At 38.8% G+C, this 20,572-nt stretch overlaps 1 protein-coding gene across 12 annotated transcripts in view; it reads left to right on the top strand.

The window, feature by feature from the left end:
* ABLIM2 (actin binding LIM protein family member 2) overlaps window positions 1-20,572 on the top strand; it is a 131,316-nt gene that overhangs the window by 57,831 nt on the left and 52,913 nt on the right. For all 12 annotated transcript variants that reach the window (XM_059845241.1, XM_059845240.1, XM_059845238.1 and 9 more), the window contains exons 5-7: window positions 2,172-2,298; window positions 4,352-4,445; window positions 19,638-19,725. In XM_059845241.1, coding sequence (XP_059701224.1) covers window positions 2,172-2,298; window positions 4,352-4,445; window positions 19,638-19,725 — 309 coding nt within the window. The remainder of the gene's footprint in view (window positions 1-2,171; window positions 2,299-4,351; window positions 4,446-19,637; window positions 19,726-20,572) is intronic.

Genomic DNA, 20,572 nt, shown 5'->3' with positions numbered 1-20,572 from the left:
TCATCCTCCCCTTTTGCTCCTAACCTCCTTCATGCATTCCATTTGGAAGAAATGAAGAATGTAAAATACTTGCTTCCTGCCTGAGTCCTTGAATTTTTTATTATATAAGTACCTACCTCTCTGTTTTGTTTTGTTTTATAAAACAATAGCTCTGAAAACCCCTTGTGGCAGTGTTGATTTTGAGAGAGTACTCAAGGAATAATATTAACATGGAGCAGCAAATTGATGTGTTCTGCAGAGTTATTGCTTGAAATTAGTTGAGTCACCAAAGGATGCTGCATCCAAGATGGGAAGACAAGGACATGCATCAGTAGGCACTGTTGGCATAGCAACCACAATATTTGTTTGTAATTATCTGGCACTTTACAGAGAAAACAGCAGTTGGGAATTAAAAAAAGTAGCTCACAAAATGCTGCATTTCTGCCCACCCAAGCTTAAACCAGATGAAAGGTGAATGACATTTGAGCAGATGATGTTGTGTTCAGTTTGTGAAATAAGCCCTCAAGCAGTTGGATTAAATTAGATTTCCAGATGAATTCCCAGTAGATCACAACAAATTTCTGATTGCAGTTGAACAACAGATACTGTAGAATACTGCAGGGACTAAAACCAGGCACACACCCAAATGTTCTTTATTATTAGCAGAACTCAAATGTTCTGATCTGTAGTGCACATGCTTTTGTTCTAGGCTTGTTTCCAGGTATTGGTGCTCTAGAGGGTAACTTTAAAGAGACATGTTATTGCTCCCTCAATACATTCCAAATCCACTAAAAGAAAATACAAACTCTGCTTTATCATTGTGTGCTCAGCAGTGAAACATTTACAATTTCACTAACACTGTCTCATTAGGGTCATGTAACCAATGAAATACAGTTAAATCAGACAGTTTTTAAGAAGACTGTTTAAATGTTTTAATGAGATCCTAGGTTGAGAGTACCTTCTTAATAACTAGATAAATCTTTCTAATGCTTTTGCATAGCTTTGTCTTCCATGTAAGACATTGTTATGGGTTTGTTTTCTCTCCTGGCATTTCTGAATGATTAAGTGTCTTTCAGGTTTTGTCTTTTCTCTAGAAAATGATTGGTATACCTGAAGAATTCCTAAAAATACTATGTATTTTTCCACATGAGATGAAAGATATTTTATGGAGGATTTAGAGGATTACTGAGATATTGCTAGAATCAATTTATCACTGCCATTTAACCCTTTTTTCCCCCCATATTTTGCTATTTTAACATTTAGTAAGAAAATCATCCACGGACAGGAAATCTATAGAGTGAAGAGAGAATGAGAGATGGACCTTGTAGGGTGTTAGAGGGTTCATTTGGGTTCTGGAGAACCAGATCCCAATCCCATGTCTCGTAGCATCTCTAAAAAGGCTGAAACTGATTGTAGGTTTGGCTTTTGCTAGCTTAGTCAAAATCTTCCATTGTTAAAAAGAAAGGCAACCCAACCCCTAGACAGTCTTGTTCTCAGTTACTCTTTCTGGGGAGCATAGCTAGTTCACCCACAGCCTGTTTAACCAACATAGACCACCTCTGTTACCAGTTATTGCATGTTTTACATGTATTTTTTGTTAGCACCTCTTGAAACTTATATAAGTGAGTTTTTATAGAGAATAAATACATAGACAGCCATCACTTCCACATACTGAAATGTCACTAATACCTGTTAAGCATTGGTGTGTTTTTACTAGTTACAGGACATTTCATACCAGAATTTCAGCTTGGATTTTTTTCATGGTTCCAAAAACAATTTTGAAATCAGTAGAGCTTGCAGATCCAAAGGCAAAGGCTAGTGTGAAGAATCAGTTATTTGTTTTACTCTTTGTCTTTTTTATTGCTTTTATCAGGCTGATTTGTGGTGCTTGAAAAATTAATCAGCAAAACTTCATTTTTTTTTAAACACAGTATAAATGAATTAAAATAAAGCCTAAGTCACTATGAAACTGAAGTCATCAGATTTTTTTCTTTGAATGATGCATGTCTTGTAGCAATTTCAGAGCTTTCTAAGGGCAGCAACACTTGCCATCCATCAGTGAGCAGTGGAGTGGGCAGTGGAGCCCTCCTGAGCTGTTACTGGGACACTGATGGATCCTTGAGCTGCTGTAACCAACTGCTGCATGACCACCTAAAGAATATGATTCACTCATTTGGGTTTTTCTCTTGCAGACTGTGGGGGCTGTGGTTCAGAAATAAAAAATGGTCAGTCCTTGGTCGCCTTGGACAAACACTGGCATTTGGGCTGTTTTAAGTGCAATACATGTGGCAAGCTACTGAATGCAGAGTATATCAGCAAGTAAGTAGACCTCTTTTGATCATTCTTTTAATGCCAAATCATTAATTTATCATTGCATTAATTTGCATTGTTAAGGTTTAAAGGTAATGCATAATATAGAAATATATATATATAATAATAATATAATTAGTTAATACAATATATAAATGCATATTGCATTACCTTTATATATATATTTAGAAATATATAAGATATTATATATTATTGTCTAAATTATTACCTAAATTTTATTTTTAAAAATGAAATGGAGAAAAGTGGGAGTAACATTTTTCAATTTACCTGGAATGGGACTTGACAAAGCAGCTATGCTACAGAGAGGCAGCAGGTGGAATGTGTTTCCAGGACCCAAATGTATGCCCTTAGTTACCTATGGTTTTGCTCTCTGTGATGCTGTAATGTAAACAAGCAGGTACTGCTCTTTCTATATGCATTACATAAGAAGAAATGTTAGCCAGAAGTTCATTAAGGATGTACATGCCATTTTTGTGTAGCTCCAGACCCTCCTGCTGTCAGATTTGGACTGAATGTGATGACAGCGCTGAGAAGCAGCACAAAGCACACGCCCAGACCATGTCCCGTGTCAGCACTTTGATCAGGCACTGACAAGTGCAGGCCCTTCACTGGCCAAGGCACCTGGGATTAATTTCTGCTTCAGAGAAGTGTGTTATGTTGAAATTTCCTTAAGCAGCAAAGTAACTCAGTCACCAGTGCCTAGACATGATGGAGTTTCAGAGCCTATGTCCCCCTGATTTTCACAGTTCTTTTGGATTTGGATTTCAATTAATACAAATACAACATTTAATTTCACAGCTTGCACTGGAGAACAATATTTATTAAAAGGGTGTTTTTAAACAAGGTTTTGCATTGTCTCAATGTTGGACTAATCTACTGTATTTTAGTACAGTGCTTTTTTTGCTTGTTATTGAATATACCCCCCCATAAATTGTAAAGATATAATTACTGCAAAATCATCTTTTTAAAAAGGCTAAATGCCAAACCAAATAACTCAAGGGAAGAAACATCCTGTCTTTAATTAAATCAATTAATTATTGTGATAACTTCTAGGTTAGCCTCCAAGAAATCCAACTTCCAGGCTATAAAATTAATATCTATGTTTCTCCAGGGAAATGTCTTATAAAATTATGCCTCTGCTAATAACTCTGTCTGATCATGGGCTGTTTTAGTATAACAAACAAAACATATTTAACTATGTTTAACTTGAACTTTGAAGCATGAGAAGAGTCTCCAATTTCTTCTTAGAGCAATTTGTTTTCATTCATCAGTTTAATAGCCTACATGTACAATTTTGTAAAAATGTAAAATTAGCAGGTTCTTGTCAGGGCAATAGTCCAGGTCTTGGCGCTTGAAAATAAAGGTTGAGACTCCAGGTTTTTTTTCCTTCAAATCTCTAAATTGTATCTTAACTCACTGGTGGTGGTGAAATAGCTGGTTACATCATGCATGAACACACTGCTGCTCAGCCTGAATTCTTCTAGTCATTGCTGGCTTCTGTGGAGCAATTCCCAAGTTCTTTGATCCGTGACTGTTTTTAAGCAAGTCCAGTCAAGAGTGCCAGTAGATTTAAATGTTTATCAAAACTTGGTTTACAGACAAGATATTTGAGATATTACTCTCTGCAGTCTCAGCTAAAGGCTTAGGTAACACATATATCAGGTGATACATCAGTTGGATGGATTAGATGATAAGAGGGGAAGAGTAATATGTAGAAATAACTGTCTTTCCAGAGAGGGGGAAACACATGAAAGAAGTTAATGGGTATCATGATTAAACAGGTGGTGTGAGGGTCTCAGAGACTGAGTGTTATTACAGGGCTGATGGCTGAGTTTAGCAATCAATGAGAAAAGTGGTCCAAAATAGTTGCTCATTACTATTCAGCTTTTTAAAATATTAATGACTATGAGATACCTGGGAGGCAGGAAGGCCCATAAATAGCCTGTGAGGTGTTGAAACATTGACAAATTTTAGGTGCATAATCTCTTAGTGAGCTGTAAGCTTACATAAAGCAGCATCTCAGCCTGTGCTTCTTCCCTAGGGATGGGGTTCCCTACTGTGAAACAGACTACCACGCCAAGTTTGGGATCAGGTGTGACAGCTGTGAAAAGTACATCACAGGAAGAGTGCTCGAGGTAAGGAGAACCTGTTGTTCAAGCACGTCTCAGAGTGTACAAAAGTGTACTAAACTCTTTTTGGTTTAGTCCTGTGCTCACAAATGAGTGTTAATGCAACAGCTTAATGTTGATCTTATTGAATACCAGGAACTTTGTCTGTAGTTGGGGTTTTTTGTTTCTTTTGTTAATGGTTTGGTAATACACAAACTCCCTAACTGGGTATTTATGGTACTAGAGAATGTTCAGGCAGCAGAAGTAATAAATGAATGTATTATCAGGCACATTTTTAAACTTGCATTAAATTCATTTGTAATTTCTGCTTTTTTTGATCCTCTTTTATGTTCCCCAAAGATAGGATGAAGCTGTTGATAAGTAAAATGAATTATTTGAACTGTGCTTTTGCAACAAGAAATGAACTGTGTGGCAGAGATTTTTTTGCACTTGTTCTAAGAAGCAGGAAGTTGTTTAGTGTAGGGCTATGTCTATGCATTATGCAAAAATTTCCATGTAACTGACCCAGTGTCACAAAATAAATATATTCCTTTGATCATAATAAAATTTATCCTTAGATTTAAGTCTTTTGTTACCCTGCCAGTGTCATCGATTATCTGCTTTTTCTTTCTGCTTTTCCCTGTGAAGTCCAAGCAGTACTGGAGTTAGGAAGAGTTACTCAGTTCACTCTTTTCTCTTCATCAGTTTAGATAGCCTGGAGAAATCACAAAGGGCTTCCACCAGAGAAAGATCTGCTTGGAGTCACAGAAAGACTTAAGTGTCCAGGTGGAGAACAGTTATAACTTGTTAGGAACTGATGAGCAAGTATCCATACTAGATGGGAATCTGTATTGGATGGGATGATATGGTGCTAACATAGGCATGAGAGATTTTTCCATTAACAAATGTTTTTACAGACCTCTCTGAAAAAAGATTTCTAAAAGGGAATTTGAAAAAGTATGCAGACAGTTTTCTTACTTTTTTGCACACATTTGTCTCGACTGGAAGAGGCAAAACAAAAGAAAACATCTTAAAAGCTTCAAAAATGTAAAAGGTGATGATGGAAGCTGTTACATGTTCTCAGAGGTGTCAAGCATTGACACTGAATTAAAGGGAGTGAAAGGGTGAGATTTGAAAGGGAAGGTAATTAAGAGAGGTGAATGCAGAGAGAAGAGTTAAAGCTGTGGCAAATTTGGAGTGCACTTAGAGCAGTTTACAAGGAGTGATTAATACTGAGATATGAGAAGCTCCAGTTTCTGTACCGACTCTTGGCTTCACAATATTGTGTTTTACTGTCCTGGTTCTTGCCTTGAAATATGTGGAAGAATGCTCTTTTAATGTGGTAATATTTTACCTGCAGTATGGTTAAACGATAGCATGTGGTGTGCTGTGATTAAGAACTGGGTCCTTACTGTCTTTGTGGGTGTTAAAATGAAAAAAAACCTTAAAGATCTGCAAAGTAACATTACCAAGTGTGATTTGTGGGACCTGGGAGCATATGTGACTGTAGTTGATTCTACTGACTGCTTGGTGAGAGTGTACTGAACAGGAAGACAGTTCCTTGTTTTGATGGTAGAAGGGCCAGTAACAAACTTGGGAAAAGATAATTTTTGAAAGCTATTTTAGGAATTCTACCATGACAGATTACACATGATGGTTTTGGTCAGAGTGTGTGTGTCCCTCTCCTCTCCATTCCCCAGTGTTGCTCCAAGGACAGCTCTGTACCACTGATCCTCATCTTGCTTTGGTACTGGTTCAGGCTGGGAGCAACATTCATTGGTCTGTGGCATTTAACTGTGGAAAAAAAACAGGTGCAAGATACCAAAACCTTAAAAAAAAAAAAATAGATGAGGAGAAAGGACTTTCAGCATCTGTAAAAGCACAGATAGTAAAGGACTTTCAGCATCTGTAAGAGCACAGATAGTATCATTGTGAAACAGGAAACAGGTTGAGGTTAGAATGGAGCAGGAAAGGGATCTGAATGATTACAATGACATTTAATGTCTGGACACTTGTTGGAACAACTTGGAAATTTTATGATCTGTAAATTTTTTTCTATAGAATTGTTCAAAACAGTTTGTTGATTTGTGGGCAACAAAGCTCAGGAAGCTTGAACATGTTACATGTCACATGTCCTAGCATTCTGCTGTCACAATAGGTCCTGTTACCATGAGATCTCCCCAGATATCTGCTCCCATCCCCTCTGTGTTTCCATGACACATCTCAAGAGCTTTCTGTACATTCCTGCTGCCTGTTCACAAGGAGTGACTCACACTGTGAGCCTTCTCCCATGGGGATCAGCCTGGATTTCCATGACTCTTTGGAGCTCTGTAAAGGATCACTTAAAACAGCCATTGAGTGTGGACCATGGAGAGCAGTTGGGTGAGGAGGCAATGCACTCACCTCGTTTCAGTAGGAAGCCAGACAAAAAGTCACAGTCTGAGCAAACAGATTTGAAAGGATGCAGAGAGCGTGTCCATAGCTAACATGGCATTTGCTGTTTGTGTGCAGCAGATGGGCTTGTTCTAAAGGCTTGGAAATGGGCTGATCTTTTCTCTCTCTCTCTGGTTCTGGTATCAAACTCCATGTCTGTTTGTCACTATCAGGCTAATTGATATGTTTGTGTATGGCCTGGAGGACAGAGAAAATACAGGGTAGCAGTGCCTGTTCTTTGTTGTAGGATTTATTATTAGTGGAGTTGTCTGGAATATTGACACGTTTTTCAAAACATCAGTATTTCTTTTTACCATCTTGAATATTATCTGGAGAAACACAGAAATAATAGGGCAAATTGCTCTTAAACTGGGGGGAAATCTTGACAGCAATACTTATTAGGCAGGGGAATGCTCTCCCAAGGGAGCTGCTGGAAACTATCACTTTGAAAGTCTTCTAACAAGATTGGACAAGGCACTGGAAAATCTATGTTAGGAAACAGTCCTGCAATGACAAAGGGAGGGACTATATGACCTAATAGGATTTTTTCCATCTCTGATTGCTGTGATAATGTCAGGAGGACAGCTGCTTCCAATGTTATTCTGTGACCAGATTTTATATTGTCTCCCTTTCCAGCACTTGTTCATTTTAAGTGTTTATTCAGCGGAAAGGAAGGGAGTGTCAACTAGTGTGAGTTACTGATAAGTTATAAAATATGGCTGGTTTTGTAGGTCCTCAGCCAAATGCAATGATGATTTAGTTACCTACATTCTTCTCTCAGCCCATTTTCTGAAGACCAGATTAATTTGATGTAGTAAATGGGCTTAGACACAGGATAGCTTTGTTTATAATTCCTTTCTCGTTTCTTTCTTCCCCTCCAGTCCACCTTGGCTTGCACTCACTCTCCCAGGGAACTTGTACTGGAAAAGCTATAAAAGGGGCTGAGCAGTTCCTTTATGGAGATCATAAATTTTATTACTTTTAAAAGAAATTGTTTTGCTGATTTTTTTTTAAACCCTACCCACCAGTGCATTTATGGGCAAGATTTGCTTTGTTTGTGATGCATACAGAATGCTCTTAAATGCAAATCAATCCCCTCCCAGAAGTTGTGTTCTTTAATCCCTGACCATATATATTGATAAACCTGTCAACTCAAGTGAGGAGCAGGAAGTTGCTGGAGTTTACTTTTGTAGTTTGACTTAAAATGCACTGTGACTGAAAACCTCTAGGGAGAGAAAGGGTTTGCTTCAGTACTCTTGCTGTATCTCTGCTGCCAAACCTGCAATAGTTAGCATCATGCAATAGCACACATCTTAAAATAACAGAGCCATTGCTTTTTATGACCAGCCATTTCCCTTTTGTCATGTTGCAATCCATTTCTCTTCACTTAGCACTAAAAATATTTTTCTCCTTTTTTCTATTACAAGCAGTAATTTATTAGTTAAAATCTCAACTTGTGCTAATGAGCATATTCTAAAGAAATGTAATTCTTTTTTTTTTTTAATTACTGTGTATCTTATGATAATACAGAGCCTGCTTTAAACCCCTTTCATTCACAAAAACACTGTCCATTTCTTTCCTCATTTTTAATGAGTCTTTTAGCTGCATTTTGCTGGGGGAGGCAGAGATGTATAGTCTGTCTCTCGGTCCTTCCCACACAGCAGGTTTGTGTAAAAGGTTTGGAAAGCTGTTGAGGTTCATGACAAAGCTGTGTGACAGCCAATGACTCCTCCTTGTGCTCTCCTGGGAGGCTTTTCTGGGTTTCCTTAATATCTGATACTTACAAACATCATCTCAATTCCAGCATCTCTCTATTTTAAAGTGGTCCGCATTAAAAGAGTTAAAAATACTTTCAATAAAATTGATTTTTATCTTTTTTTGTTTTCCCCTCCAATTGATGAACTCTAAGGAGAATTTCTAGAGAGTAGTTTTAGTACCTGTCAACTTTTATTTTACAAAACTGAGTGACCCCAGCTCTCCTCTGCTGGTAAAGTCAGCTCCAGGCTTTTCTGGTGATGCTGGACTTTCTCACTGTGGGTTCCTGACTGAAGCCACCTTCTCTCAGCATGGATGAACACTGTACTCCAGACAGTGCCTCAGCTCTATCTTGTGCAGTGCAGTAGCCCCTTCCGCCATCTCTAAAGAAAGTGCTTTCCTGGTGTATCCCACACTGGTGGGATTTTCTTCTGTGAGTTCTCTAACATTGGCAGCTCATGGCGAGATATTGAGACATTACTTCGTGGGGAGGGGTTCACTTCATCTGCTTTTTCAGCTGGTGGTTTCCTCCATTGTTAGAGGAAGCCTCCATATCCAAAGGTAACCTTCTGGGGATGTTTTAATGGCAAACACAGTATAGGCTGTGAGGGGGTCATATTTGCTTGGATAGGCAACTGTGTCCCATCAGTGCCCAAAATACCCCTCAGGGGTATTTTCAGCACTCAGTTTTATCAACAACTGTCCCATGATTCACAGCTACATGACTCTGGTGTAAATGTGGCTTACAAGTGCTGTTGGAAATCACAGCAGTTGGAACCATCTTTAGTATCTGACATCCTAACACAGCAGCATGGCACTCAGGTTAAGTGGGGGAGGAGAGAGTTAGCATTTTACTTGTTTACATGTATGTGTAAATGTCTGGAAAAAAATAATCAATATATGTTCTTAAAATCTGTTAATCACAACCATATGTTATTTTGAAATAAGGGAACAAATGCAGTGGGCACTAGGCAGGAATGAGACTAGAAATGTCAATAATTTATATGTCAGTTAAATGTCACTTATGACAAAGTCACAGTGACTTACTAATTAAAACATGAATCTTCTTTTTCATAGTTTGTGTTTTGCCGTGCCCTGGGGTTGAGCTGATTTTGTTTGCAGCCCTATCTAGTTTGTAAATCGATTGCCTTTCCCTTTGCAAGAGTCTCAGTGTAGCAGAGAGACGATACTAATTCTTTACAGCAGGGAGTACAGATTTCTGCCCGCAGTGTGGAAGAATGGTTCCTTCTGCAATGTCTGTTGCCCTGCTGTTTCATTAACAACAGGACCTACTGTTGTGTGAAAGGTGCTTGAGCAGCTTATTATGTAGGCATTAATAGTGAAAGATGCAATAAAGGCAGCTCTGTCTGTAGGAGTGAAGGGTTCCCTGTGCATGGGCAGCCTCGGGAGGGCTGTCAGAGCAGCAGAAGGATCCAAGTGTCAGTGCTGCCTTCGTTAGAAACTGCTCTCTGCGCTTCTCTCCCTTCAACAGAGAAGAAAGAAAACTGTTGGAAAGACAAATCTAAATAAATCAGCATTAGCTTTTGCAAAAGGAGACCATCCAAGGTAGGAAACCTTAACTAGCCCTTTCAGTGCATAATGTTTGCTGAGATGCAAGGCATTCTGCAGCTTGGGAATGGTCTCTGGTTTGGTGCCACTTGCATTTATCTGGGGCTGCTGGCTTGCAAAGGCAGGTTAATCATCAGTGCATTGTATCTGAACTTGGCTGGGTGAGTGTTGACAGTTGACCTAGACTTTCTGCTTTAAAACAGGCATCATTAAAAATGCTATCAGCAAGCAGATAAATAGCAGTGCAAATGCTTTTTTTCCTTATCTTTTAGCTTTTTCTATAGCACAGTTATATTGGTCTGGATGAATTTACCTCATCTTTCTCCCACTTTCAGCCTTTCTGTTTTTAGCCACCTCTTCTCTCCAGAAATACAGATCTATGCTTATCTGTCTTTGTTGTCTGAACTCCTACAAACTCACAAATTGTTAATGTGTCAGGAGAAAGCTGTACATTACACCAAACTCATTGCATAGCTTTTACCCTGTAAATAATTTGTTAGGTTTATTGAAGAGCACTGAGTGCCATTTGATGATAGCTTAAGACTTATATTTTTACCAAAGGAAGGGGTTCTGCAAACTATTTCTGAATAACATAGAAAAGTTTAGGGTTTGAGGGAAACTGATTGATAGAGAAGAAAGAATGACTGTTCCAGGTTTTGTGAGGGTTTTTTATTTCTTTTCTCAACTGCGTATTTGCTTTTCTGTTGAGAATTCCTCCCACATATGTGGGGAAAGTCCTCAGTAGTGCTGCTGTGCATTTGTGCTTGTGTGGGTTTGTACATGTTAGTTTTAGTGCACAGTTTGATTTCTGAGCCTGGCAGACTTGTGGTGCCCATTGCCTTTCCTCACACAAAAATGTAGTACCAGTTAACTGTCTCAAATTATCTGCATTGACTGACTGAAGGATCAAAGGAGTGATTCCAGTAGTCACCCTGATACTGCTGAGCCTCAGACCCCAGCAGCACCATCTGCAGCTGCCCTGCCTCCCTAAGCCATGTGTTGCTGTGGTGATTCATTAACATCCAGTGCCATTTGCCATTTGGGTGTTCTTTCAATGTGAAATGTTGTACCTCATGGATATCTTCAGTCTCTCATCCAATTATTTCGTGTATTCTCTCATTCCTGGTGGTCCTCTGACCCTCATTGGGGGAATGCTGCTGTTGCCCAGCTCTGCAAAGCCCCGGAGCTCCCCTGACCCAGTCAGCAGCACAAGCCCTGCCTCCAGCTCTGTCCTGTAACCATGGCAGTGGTGCAGCAGTGACTGCACTCAGGGACAGTTGCCTTTGTTGATAAAGTATCTCCAGGATGCTCTGGCCCATGTGGAAACAGTCCAACATGTCAGCTAAAAGCAGGAGAGCAGCCTGTGACTCATTTCTTGTAGCTTTAAGATTTTTTTCATCCGACTAACCTTCAGCATTTTTTGTGCTTTTTCACATTTCTTCCCCCCCACCCCCATAGTAAGAACTGCTGAATGGTACATTGAACTGGAAATATGTAGATTAGGTCTGAAAGTAGAAAGTACCTACTTTCAGGAAGGATTGGTAATGTTAGTTCTGCATGTGACAGCAGCATTTCCACTCCCAGGTAAATCTAGTGATCCAGAACAGCAGTCCTCACTCAGGCACAGAATGAGAGACAGCTTCTGTTCTTAGATGTTTACAGCCCAGCTCACCACAGGCAGCTTGAAAAGAGCTGTGCTGGCTTCCTCTGATAACTTGGGTTGTTTCTCCAGGGCTGTTCAGTGCTGGTTGAGCTTCATTCTTCCCATCTGAAATAGGTGTGCTAAATACACAGCTGCAAAGTTGAAAACTAAGGGGAATATGTCTGCAAGTCATCTTTTTGCTTCCTCACTTCCTCTCTCCTATCAAGAGTTGGCATAAGTGAGAGCCAGCTGCAGCTTGTCTTGGCCCCTAGGTGGGTTTTAAGGAGTGGGAAAGGAAAGTGGAAAAGAAATAAAGGAGATTTGGTGAGCAGATGGAAAACAGAAGCCTCTTCCAGTTTCAGTGGGTGGCAAGAAAAATTGCAAAGCTGAGAAGAAAAAGACAAAAGAGGCAGATCACTCACTCCATAACAGAAACAACTGAGTGCAAAATCAGTGGTTTTAGGTATGACAGACCATTTTGATTTACAAGAGCATTTACCAAATTCTGTAGAAAAAAATGCACTGTTGTCCTTTTCCAGATTTTATCTGATTTTGGCAGGGCTGAATTTGCTCCTGAGCCAGAACTTGTTTGGAGAAGTCACAGAATGAGATTACAGTTGTAATATTGCTAGTTTTCCTTCTATTATTTATTTTTTATCAATTATCCCCTTTATGGTTTTTTAATTACTTTTATTTTATTTTCTCCCACAACCATTAGAAACTTCTTCTTCTGCAAGTCCAGTTTTGTAGTAAGTTGTTATCATTCTGAGATAAATGTTTCTGTTGGTACAGAAACATTTGATTTGCACCTTCTACCTGGAAGAATAAAGGAGTGTGTGGGAGGCAATTAAAATGACTCAAATGTGGGTGGGAATTCTCAAGGCTCTGTAAAGCACAGCAGGATGAGCCAGAACCAAGACAACATGAAATAACTGTACATGTCAGATTGCTGAAGCTGTAGGTAATGCTGCAGGTGTGTGTAGTGAACATTTCATGTGACTGTTTCTTGGCATCCAGCAGGATGATAAATGAATCCAGTATGGGGAAGATGAGGAGAATGATGGATATAAAACATTACACTGCATTTACAGTGGTGTAAATCCTGATGAAAATGGTTCATTTGCCCTGGCACACTGTTGAAGTGAGTCAGTGGTGAGTCAGGTCCACTGTGACTAAGAGAATTAGTGAGAGTTTTTCTCCACAGAATTCTGTCTTTAACTTCTGGCTCTCACACTTTTTTCTGCTCAGCACTGTTGTTATGACTTAAACAATAGACATTTTGGCAAATACCTCTGCCTTTACAATGTTGCCTGTCCCTTCAAACCCAGTAGATGATATGACAGCTGTTTACTGACTCTGCCATTACTGTGTACAACTATTACTGAGTAATTCTTCGAGTCCTTCTGTTGCATATGCTAAACTCTGGCTCTGCTAGAAACGTGAGTGGAGGTTTTATGTGATTCCACTTAAAGCTGTTCACAGAGCAGAGTGTTATATTCCAATATATATCCCAGTTCTGAATGTCATCACTCTAATTTGAATATACCCCTTAGAATTCAGTTTATGGAAGCCAGCATAGTCCCTGTGGATGCAGTGGCAGAGTTATCAGTGTGTGCATCCATTGATTACACTTGATGGTGCAGTGCTGTGCACCTTCTTCGTGGTACTCCTGAGAGAAAGACAGGACAAACATCTGAGCCCTAGATTTTACACAGCCTTTTGGATTAAATGCACACTCTGCAATGTGGGTTGAAGCACTGGCCAAGAGAAGGAGGGTTATATTAACATGTGGCAAGAAGCAAGAGCAACTCCTGATTGGCTTTGCCTAATTGGTGGAATAACTTGATAGGAAAATTTTCTAAGCCAGTTCTGTGCTGTTAGGTCAGAGATTTATTAGATATCTAATGTAGTTCTGGGAGCAGGAATTAAAACCTTATCTCAGCCAAAGTCAGGGAACTGCATTTACTTAGAGAAATTGGGAATTTGCCTTTATAAATCAATGCAGCGACTGTTTGGATTATTTAACAACAAAATGCTGTATCTCATTCAAAAACTTTATTAAATTTCATAAAGATAAATATGTGGAGTTCCTTTTTATATCTGTGCTTCATTATCAGTTTCCTGTAGATTCCTGGCACCTAAGAAAAAGCACAATTCATTCACATAATGGCCTAATATCTAAGTAAAAACAATCATTTGGGCAATGAATGAAGAAGTATAAACAGGATGAATTAAATTTCCATTAAAGGAGTTCAGTGATTTTCCCCCTTTTTTATTTATATACTCTGAAAAAAAAATATTCCCAGTGAAAGTACATGCTCCTCAGTGTTGAGTTTAAAATGACAGATAATGAAGCAAGTAGGAAATGATAGATAATGGGAGCAGAACAGAGCCAGCAGAGTTTAAGGAAGTCTTCCACTGAGTGCAAGAACTAGCAATGTGATTTTGGTGGAGGACAAGCGTGATAGTTGAGGGGTTGAAGCACATATCCTGAGGAGATGCTTAGGGAGCTGAACTTGTTCAGCCTAGGAAAGTGATGGCTTTAATGGGACCTAACTGTAGTGTTCCCAGACCTATGAGGAGACCCTTGAATATGTGGAGACAAGCACCTTACTGAGGCACATGGTGGGAGGGCAGGAAACAATGCCATAAATTTAAAGTAGGGAGGTTCTGACTGGATAAAAAGGAAAAAAAATCACTATGAATAACTAAGAATAACTACTGTTTGTTGGAGCAATATTCTCTGAGGTTGTGCAGTGTCCATCCTTGAAGGTTTTCAGTATTCAACTGACAAAATTCCTGGGCAGACTGATCTGAATTGAATATCAGCCCTGCTTTGAGCAGGAGGCTGGATTAGATGAATTACTCTATCATTCTGTGATCACTTGCACACTTCCTGGCTTTAAACTGAATTCTATTTCTGTTGCCTGTACTGTGAAGTTTACCTGAAGGAACATCAGTGTCCTTTAATGAACAAATGAGAATGTCCATGTGAATGGACATTCCCAGGAAATGGAGACAAAATATACAAAACAGAATAATTTATTGTGTAATCAAAGTTTTACACTTTCACCCATCCCTGCATTGCCTAAGTATTTTTCCCCTTCCCATCCCATACAAACAGTAACTTCCCTCCACTTAAAAAAGCAGCAGAAGTCAAGGCATATGTCTTCTATTATTCTGTTTCCCTTTGCTTGGACAGGTGGCTGGCTTGTGATGACACAACTCTCCAACAAATTTGTTCCATGTGAAAAGCTTTTGACTAAGAATGCTTTATACCAGTCTTCTGTGGGCTTTGTTTGTGGGTCAGGCAGCTGCATCATGCCTTGGCATACCCGTCAGCTGTTTTTCATTATTTCTATTCAGGGTAGGGTACAGTTAGGACTTGTCTTGGGGATTTTAGAATATGAGGTTGGCAGGATTTGGATCTGCTTCAATAGACAGCACTTAGTGGTAATGAGAAACTATTATAGCAACTATATTGTATTATGCACTCAAAATGGAAAATATGTTTTGATATGATTGAATCATTGCAGCAGTCTAACCTTTTGTCACTTCCACAAACTCTTTGCTCCCTGCAATAAAAGATGTCAATTAGCCCTACCTATGCATTTTGATAACAGGAGATATTTTTTTAATTTTTATTATTTTTCATTTTTACAGGAAAAAGTTTGCTGATAGCTTTTAATTCTCAGGAAAAGAATCAGATAGTTGTAAGTTATCTAGTATATGAAATATTTTCTGTGCTTTCTGTCTTCTCTTTACTAATTTCATTGAGTAATGCAATGAGGATGTACTTAGACTTCAGTGATGAATCAGACATCAGAAATCTTGAGTCTTCCTTCCAGGACTCAGCTCACACTCTGAGCTTTAGGCAGCTCAGTTTCTTGTGTGTCAATTGTCGCTCATCAGCTGCAGTAAAAAATTATATCAGTCACACTTCTAGAAACAGCATGAGACATCAGACAAGCAATGTCATTGTGGTAGAGTTACAGTTATTGTGCATATCATCTTTTATATATTCTACCACTTCATCACTTATGGCAGCCATAGCCAGAAAATGAGCAGAGTTTTTGCTGAGCTGTCTGCAGTAATGCAATATACTTTTCCTGGGTGATGACAGCTAATTTAAAACTCAAATTTAACTACTTAAGGTTATTCCTTTTGGAATGAACTACTCTAGTTTTGCTAGTGCTTCATGTTTTCCAGGCCTGGTGATCATACTGTTCTGAAGACTTTTGAGTAACACCCCTTCCTGTCTCCAAATTGTGCTTTGAACTATGCAATTCACATTTGTCACATCAGCTTAATTCTCCTTTTACTTAGTTCGAGCCCTCAAGTTATGAGAAATGAGAAAAGGTGGTTGTATGTACTTTGTTGCAGAGCTCTCTGGTCTGGCTTTAAGTGAAGTGAAGTTTGTCAGTGTACTGTGGGACAGGTAGCAACACTGAGATGGTCCCTGTGCTCAGGGCAAGGACTGCAGGAAGTCCGTGTTGATCAGCCCAGGTAAACATCATTCCTCATGTTGATCAGCCCAGAAGGCTCCTCCTGCAGGGGAGGCTTCACATTCAAAGGAGTCTCTAATACCTAAAGGGAAAGAGGTAACTCATAATACTTTGGCTCAGGGTGTTGAGGACTGTTTTGACTCCATTTAAATTGTGCTCTAAGAGTGCAGCTTGGTGATTGTGGGAAGCTGGTTCATGGTCACTTGAAGAAAAATTAAATTGTTGGTATATGTACTGTATTATTACTAAGGACACACTTTGCTATTCAGGTTTGAGGTAATCTCAGCTGAAAATTAGTCTTCAAGTTCAGCTTCCCAATAATACTATCTTCACATCTGGATTCCTGGGCACAAAGACCTGGTGCAGTCTTGAAGCAAGTGTAGGATATTGAGGAGGTTTTTTGGAAACTATCACTTGAACTGTAAGAGATGTCTCAGTGATGAATGTTACTTCTTCTGTGCTCTGAGTGTGTTGGTGTTTTATTAAACACTGAGACAACAATCTGTCAAACTAAGCTTTCAAACTGTGCAAAGAAGAAGTAACCATATGGTTAGCAATTTGTTTGCTGCCTTGAACTACCCCACATCAATATAAGCAAGAAGAGAAAAAATGATTAGGCCTTTATTACAACTGAACCAAAAACATACAATATTTGTTGCCCTAAGTTTATAAAATAGCTGGGTTCTGCTGGAACCAGTTGTTCATCTGTGAGACCAAGACCCTGAAGTTGAAAGGACAGGAGAAAGGGGCACTGGTGAAAGCCTCCTTGGGATTTACCCCAGGGACTCTGTGATTCAGACTTAGGTCCTAGGTTTGAATATAGTTTATGATATCTAATCAGGGTAACTGCATATACATATTAATAACTAGTATTAGTTAATTCCTGCATCAGCTGCCTAGCCTCAGGTTCAGCTAGCACCTCTCATTTAGAAATATGGTGTGGTCTTATTTAAATACTTCCAAGTGTTGAAGTGTCTGCTATGTCTTGTCTTCTGTGCTTTGATTGGAAGAAGGAAAAAATAAAAAAAATTTAAAAGGGGCAACAAAAGTCACTGTCAGCACTTAGACTTATATGGAAATTTTTGAGTTTGTGCCATTTTAATTCAGTGATACTTATGCAAAATCCATTGGAGTTCTCCTGGTGTGATCATCAGCAAAAGGATCACTATACTTTCCTCCCCTGATTTTTCTCTTACAGTTGTGTCTGTGTCATAAAAGAGGTCTTTCTGTGCCATCCTGTACCTAGTTGATATTACTGACTATGCAAGTGAATTTACTAAGTGAACTAAAATTATATTTTTGGTTCTGCTGTTGAATTTGGGGAAATAGACTTTGTTCTGTGATGCATCCAGGTTATCTGAGAATCTGTCCTGGCAGTTTATTTTAGCAAAGAAGTAATTTAATTCCCTTAAAGAATAATAGTCTCTGCTAAATCAGTTGAGTTATTGAGGTTATGCATTCCATTAGCAATGCTTGTGCACTTCCAAGGGAAATTGTATTTCTTTTCAATTTGATATGCCAAACATAAGTTTGTCTGGTGACAATTAAATACTCTTCTGTGCTTAAACACCTGCACTAGGGCAAGCAATTTTAAACCAGAAGTTTAAGCTCAATGCTGATACTTTGTGGTCTGGTACTTTAAAGGTGTTATCACAGATATTATTGACCATCTTCCATGTCTAAAATTGCAAAAATCACTCTGAAATCTGCACAAATGACAGCATAAAAAGAGTGAGCTGGAGCAGAGCTGTTTTCAAAATGGCAATTCTGATGTGAAGTGTTGGCTTTATTGCCAACCTGAAATGCTGCAGCAGTTTTCAGGAGTGAATCAAGTTAACACAGATGCAGTGGAACAGGAGATTCTTTAATGTAGATTTACTGCATTCCTGTGATTGGTACTGCAAATGGCAAAATAGCCCCCACACGCAGATTACATTCTTCAATGTAAATGCCTCTGAAAGCTTTGAAATTCAGTGGATAAGAGTTAGAAAAGTCACCTTTTTGACTTGGCTAAATTTCTAGATTAACAGAAGGGGATTTGCAGTGCTGTGAGAGCCTATTTACATGCTGAAGGCAGTGGGGAAATAGTTGATAGCAGTTTCTTAAAGGCATCCCCAGTGCTAGTAGCACTTTCAGTGTTTTTCAGGTGAGCAGGTTATGAGATATTCTACATGGACCAACATTTGCATTTTTTTAACTTCAGGAGAATTTCTAATAAAGTCAGGTTTATCTTAATCTTAAGTTAAACCTAGTTTACTTTAGCTCTAAGCTGTAGAGTTACTTGGTCTCCTGGTTTTTGTTCCTGGTGGAGAAGGCATTGACTTAAGCCATTTAAACTGTGGGCAATTCTGTCTAGCATGGAAGAATGTGGTGTCAAAGAGGAGACAGGAGATGCCAAGATCTGGCTTTCAGTTCCATAGGGATTTTGAAGAGTGAAGAATGCTGGGAACAAGTGCAAGAGCTGTCTTTGAGACTTTGAACTCTGTTTTGTGAGTGCCATCTGAAAGATGGAATGGGAGTGCAGTTTGGAGGGACTGGTCCATGTTTCTCACCCAGCAGAGCACAGCTCCATGAGTGCTTTTTGTCACTGGCTCAAGCCAATGTTGTAGGTAATTGAGAATTTAAATATATGAAAATTGGTAAGTTACCAAGCAGTTCTGAGCAAATTGAGGGCTCAGTCCTGTTCTCTTTCCAGTCAATGAAAATGGTGGTATTAAATTATATGGATTAATCTCTGAACAGATGGCAAAATTTTTGGCGTGTCCGTGTGAGAGCGTGGGTGCACATTACCCAAAGGTGCCTCCTCTGGACTTACTGTCCTATAGGCAGGCTACACTCATTCCTCATGGAACTCTTTTGTACAATTTACCTGCAAGACACTTTCAAAGCAGCTGCAAACATTCCTTGCACAGAATGGTATTTGTTGAGCATTAAGATTATGTATTCAGTTGATGCATGATGAACATATGAGCTGCAAATCTGTGCTCAGGGTTATGACCTCGTAAATCCATATAGGTAAGTCCTAAGCTATCCTGCACTTGGTTTACAGGGAAAATGTGTTCATTGCATAAATTTGTTTCTGTCCTGTAAATTCAGAGACTTAACTTTTGCACATGAACATTTTTTGCTTTGTGTAGGCAAGACCATAATTACATTTTAAAGCATGAATTGTCTAGAATGACAGATCAGCATTGTGGTTGTAGGAGACTGTTGAACTAATAGTCATTAACTAATTAAATTACTCATATTCAAGAGAATGAAAGAAAAACTGCAAAATTGATCAATATTAATCATCTGTACCTTCTTTCTGGTCAGGCAGGAGAGAAGCATTATCACCCAACCTGCGCACGATGTGTCAGGTGCAATCAGATGTTTGCAGAAGGAGAAGAAATGTATCTGCAAGGTAAATCAAACAAACAAAAAGATAAAACAGTTACACTTGGGTCTCTTGCCCACACCATAGGCTTGCACAGGAGAAATTCAGTGTTACAGAATGACTTGTGTAATACTTTAGTATGCAATGGGAAAAAAAGTCATTTAACATAAATATGAGCTGAAATCCTTCATATGTAGCAACTTCTAGCTCTGCTAAACTGATCAAAAACTGCTTATAGAGTTAAATACAGGGGAAAACACCAGAGAAAATAAAGGCTTTTGTATATGTCTTTGACTGGCAATATCTTTTCAAAGGAAAACGGAAAAGAGAAGCTCAGTAGGATGTGGGAACTGCACGGCTGGTGTATTATCCTAAAATCACATGCCCGCCCAGATCTGTGTTTACAGCTTCTCAATTGTCCATGGTTTTCTAGAAGTGTACTTGGAAATTTTTCCTTAAACTGGAAAAGTTAGACTTTATTTAGAACACAGCAGTGGTCTCAGTAAGATCTAATTATGGTTTAGTACTTTATTTTAAAGGACAATTTTATTGTCACTTTGGTTTGTAACAAGAACTAGCTCAATAAAGGACATAGTGATACTTGTCTGTGCTCATGAATTTTACCTCAGGAGCCATAAAATACTGCAGTTCTTCCACTTGAAAAGGGTCTTAGCTGTGCTAAAACCCCATAATTAATCAATGCTTTAAAAAAGTACATCAGACTACAAATTTGTTTCTAGATTTCAAACCTTCTGAAACTTTTTTGCAAGTCAATCTTCTTTTTAAGTTCCATTTGTTATAAGGGTGGATATTTGTTAGGTTTTGTTCTGATAATTAGTTCTGATAATAGTAAGGTATGCTCAGGTTCTCTTAA

Source organism: Haemorhous mexicanus, chromosome 4 (genome assembly GCF_027477595.1).
Source record: "Haemorhous mexicanus isolate bHaeMex1 chromosome 4, bHaeMex1.pri, whole genome shotgun sequence".
Lineage (NCBI taxonomy): Eukaryota > Metazoa > Chordata > Aves > Passeriformes > Fringillidae > Haemorhous > Haemorhous mexicanus.
The sequence above is the reverse complement of the archived record's forward strand: the minus strand, read 5'-3'. Positions and strand labels throughout refer to the sequence as shown.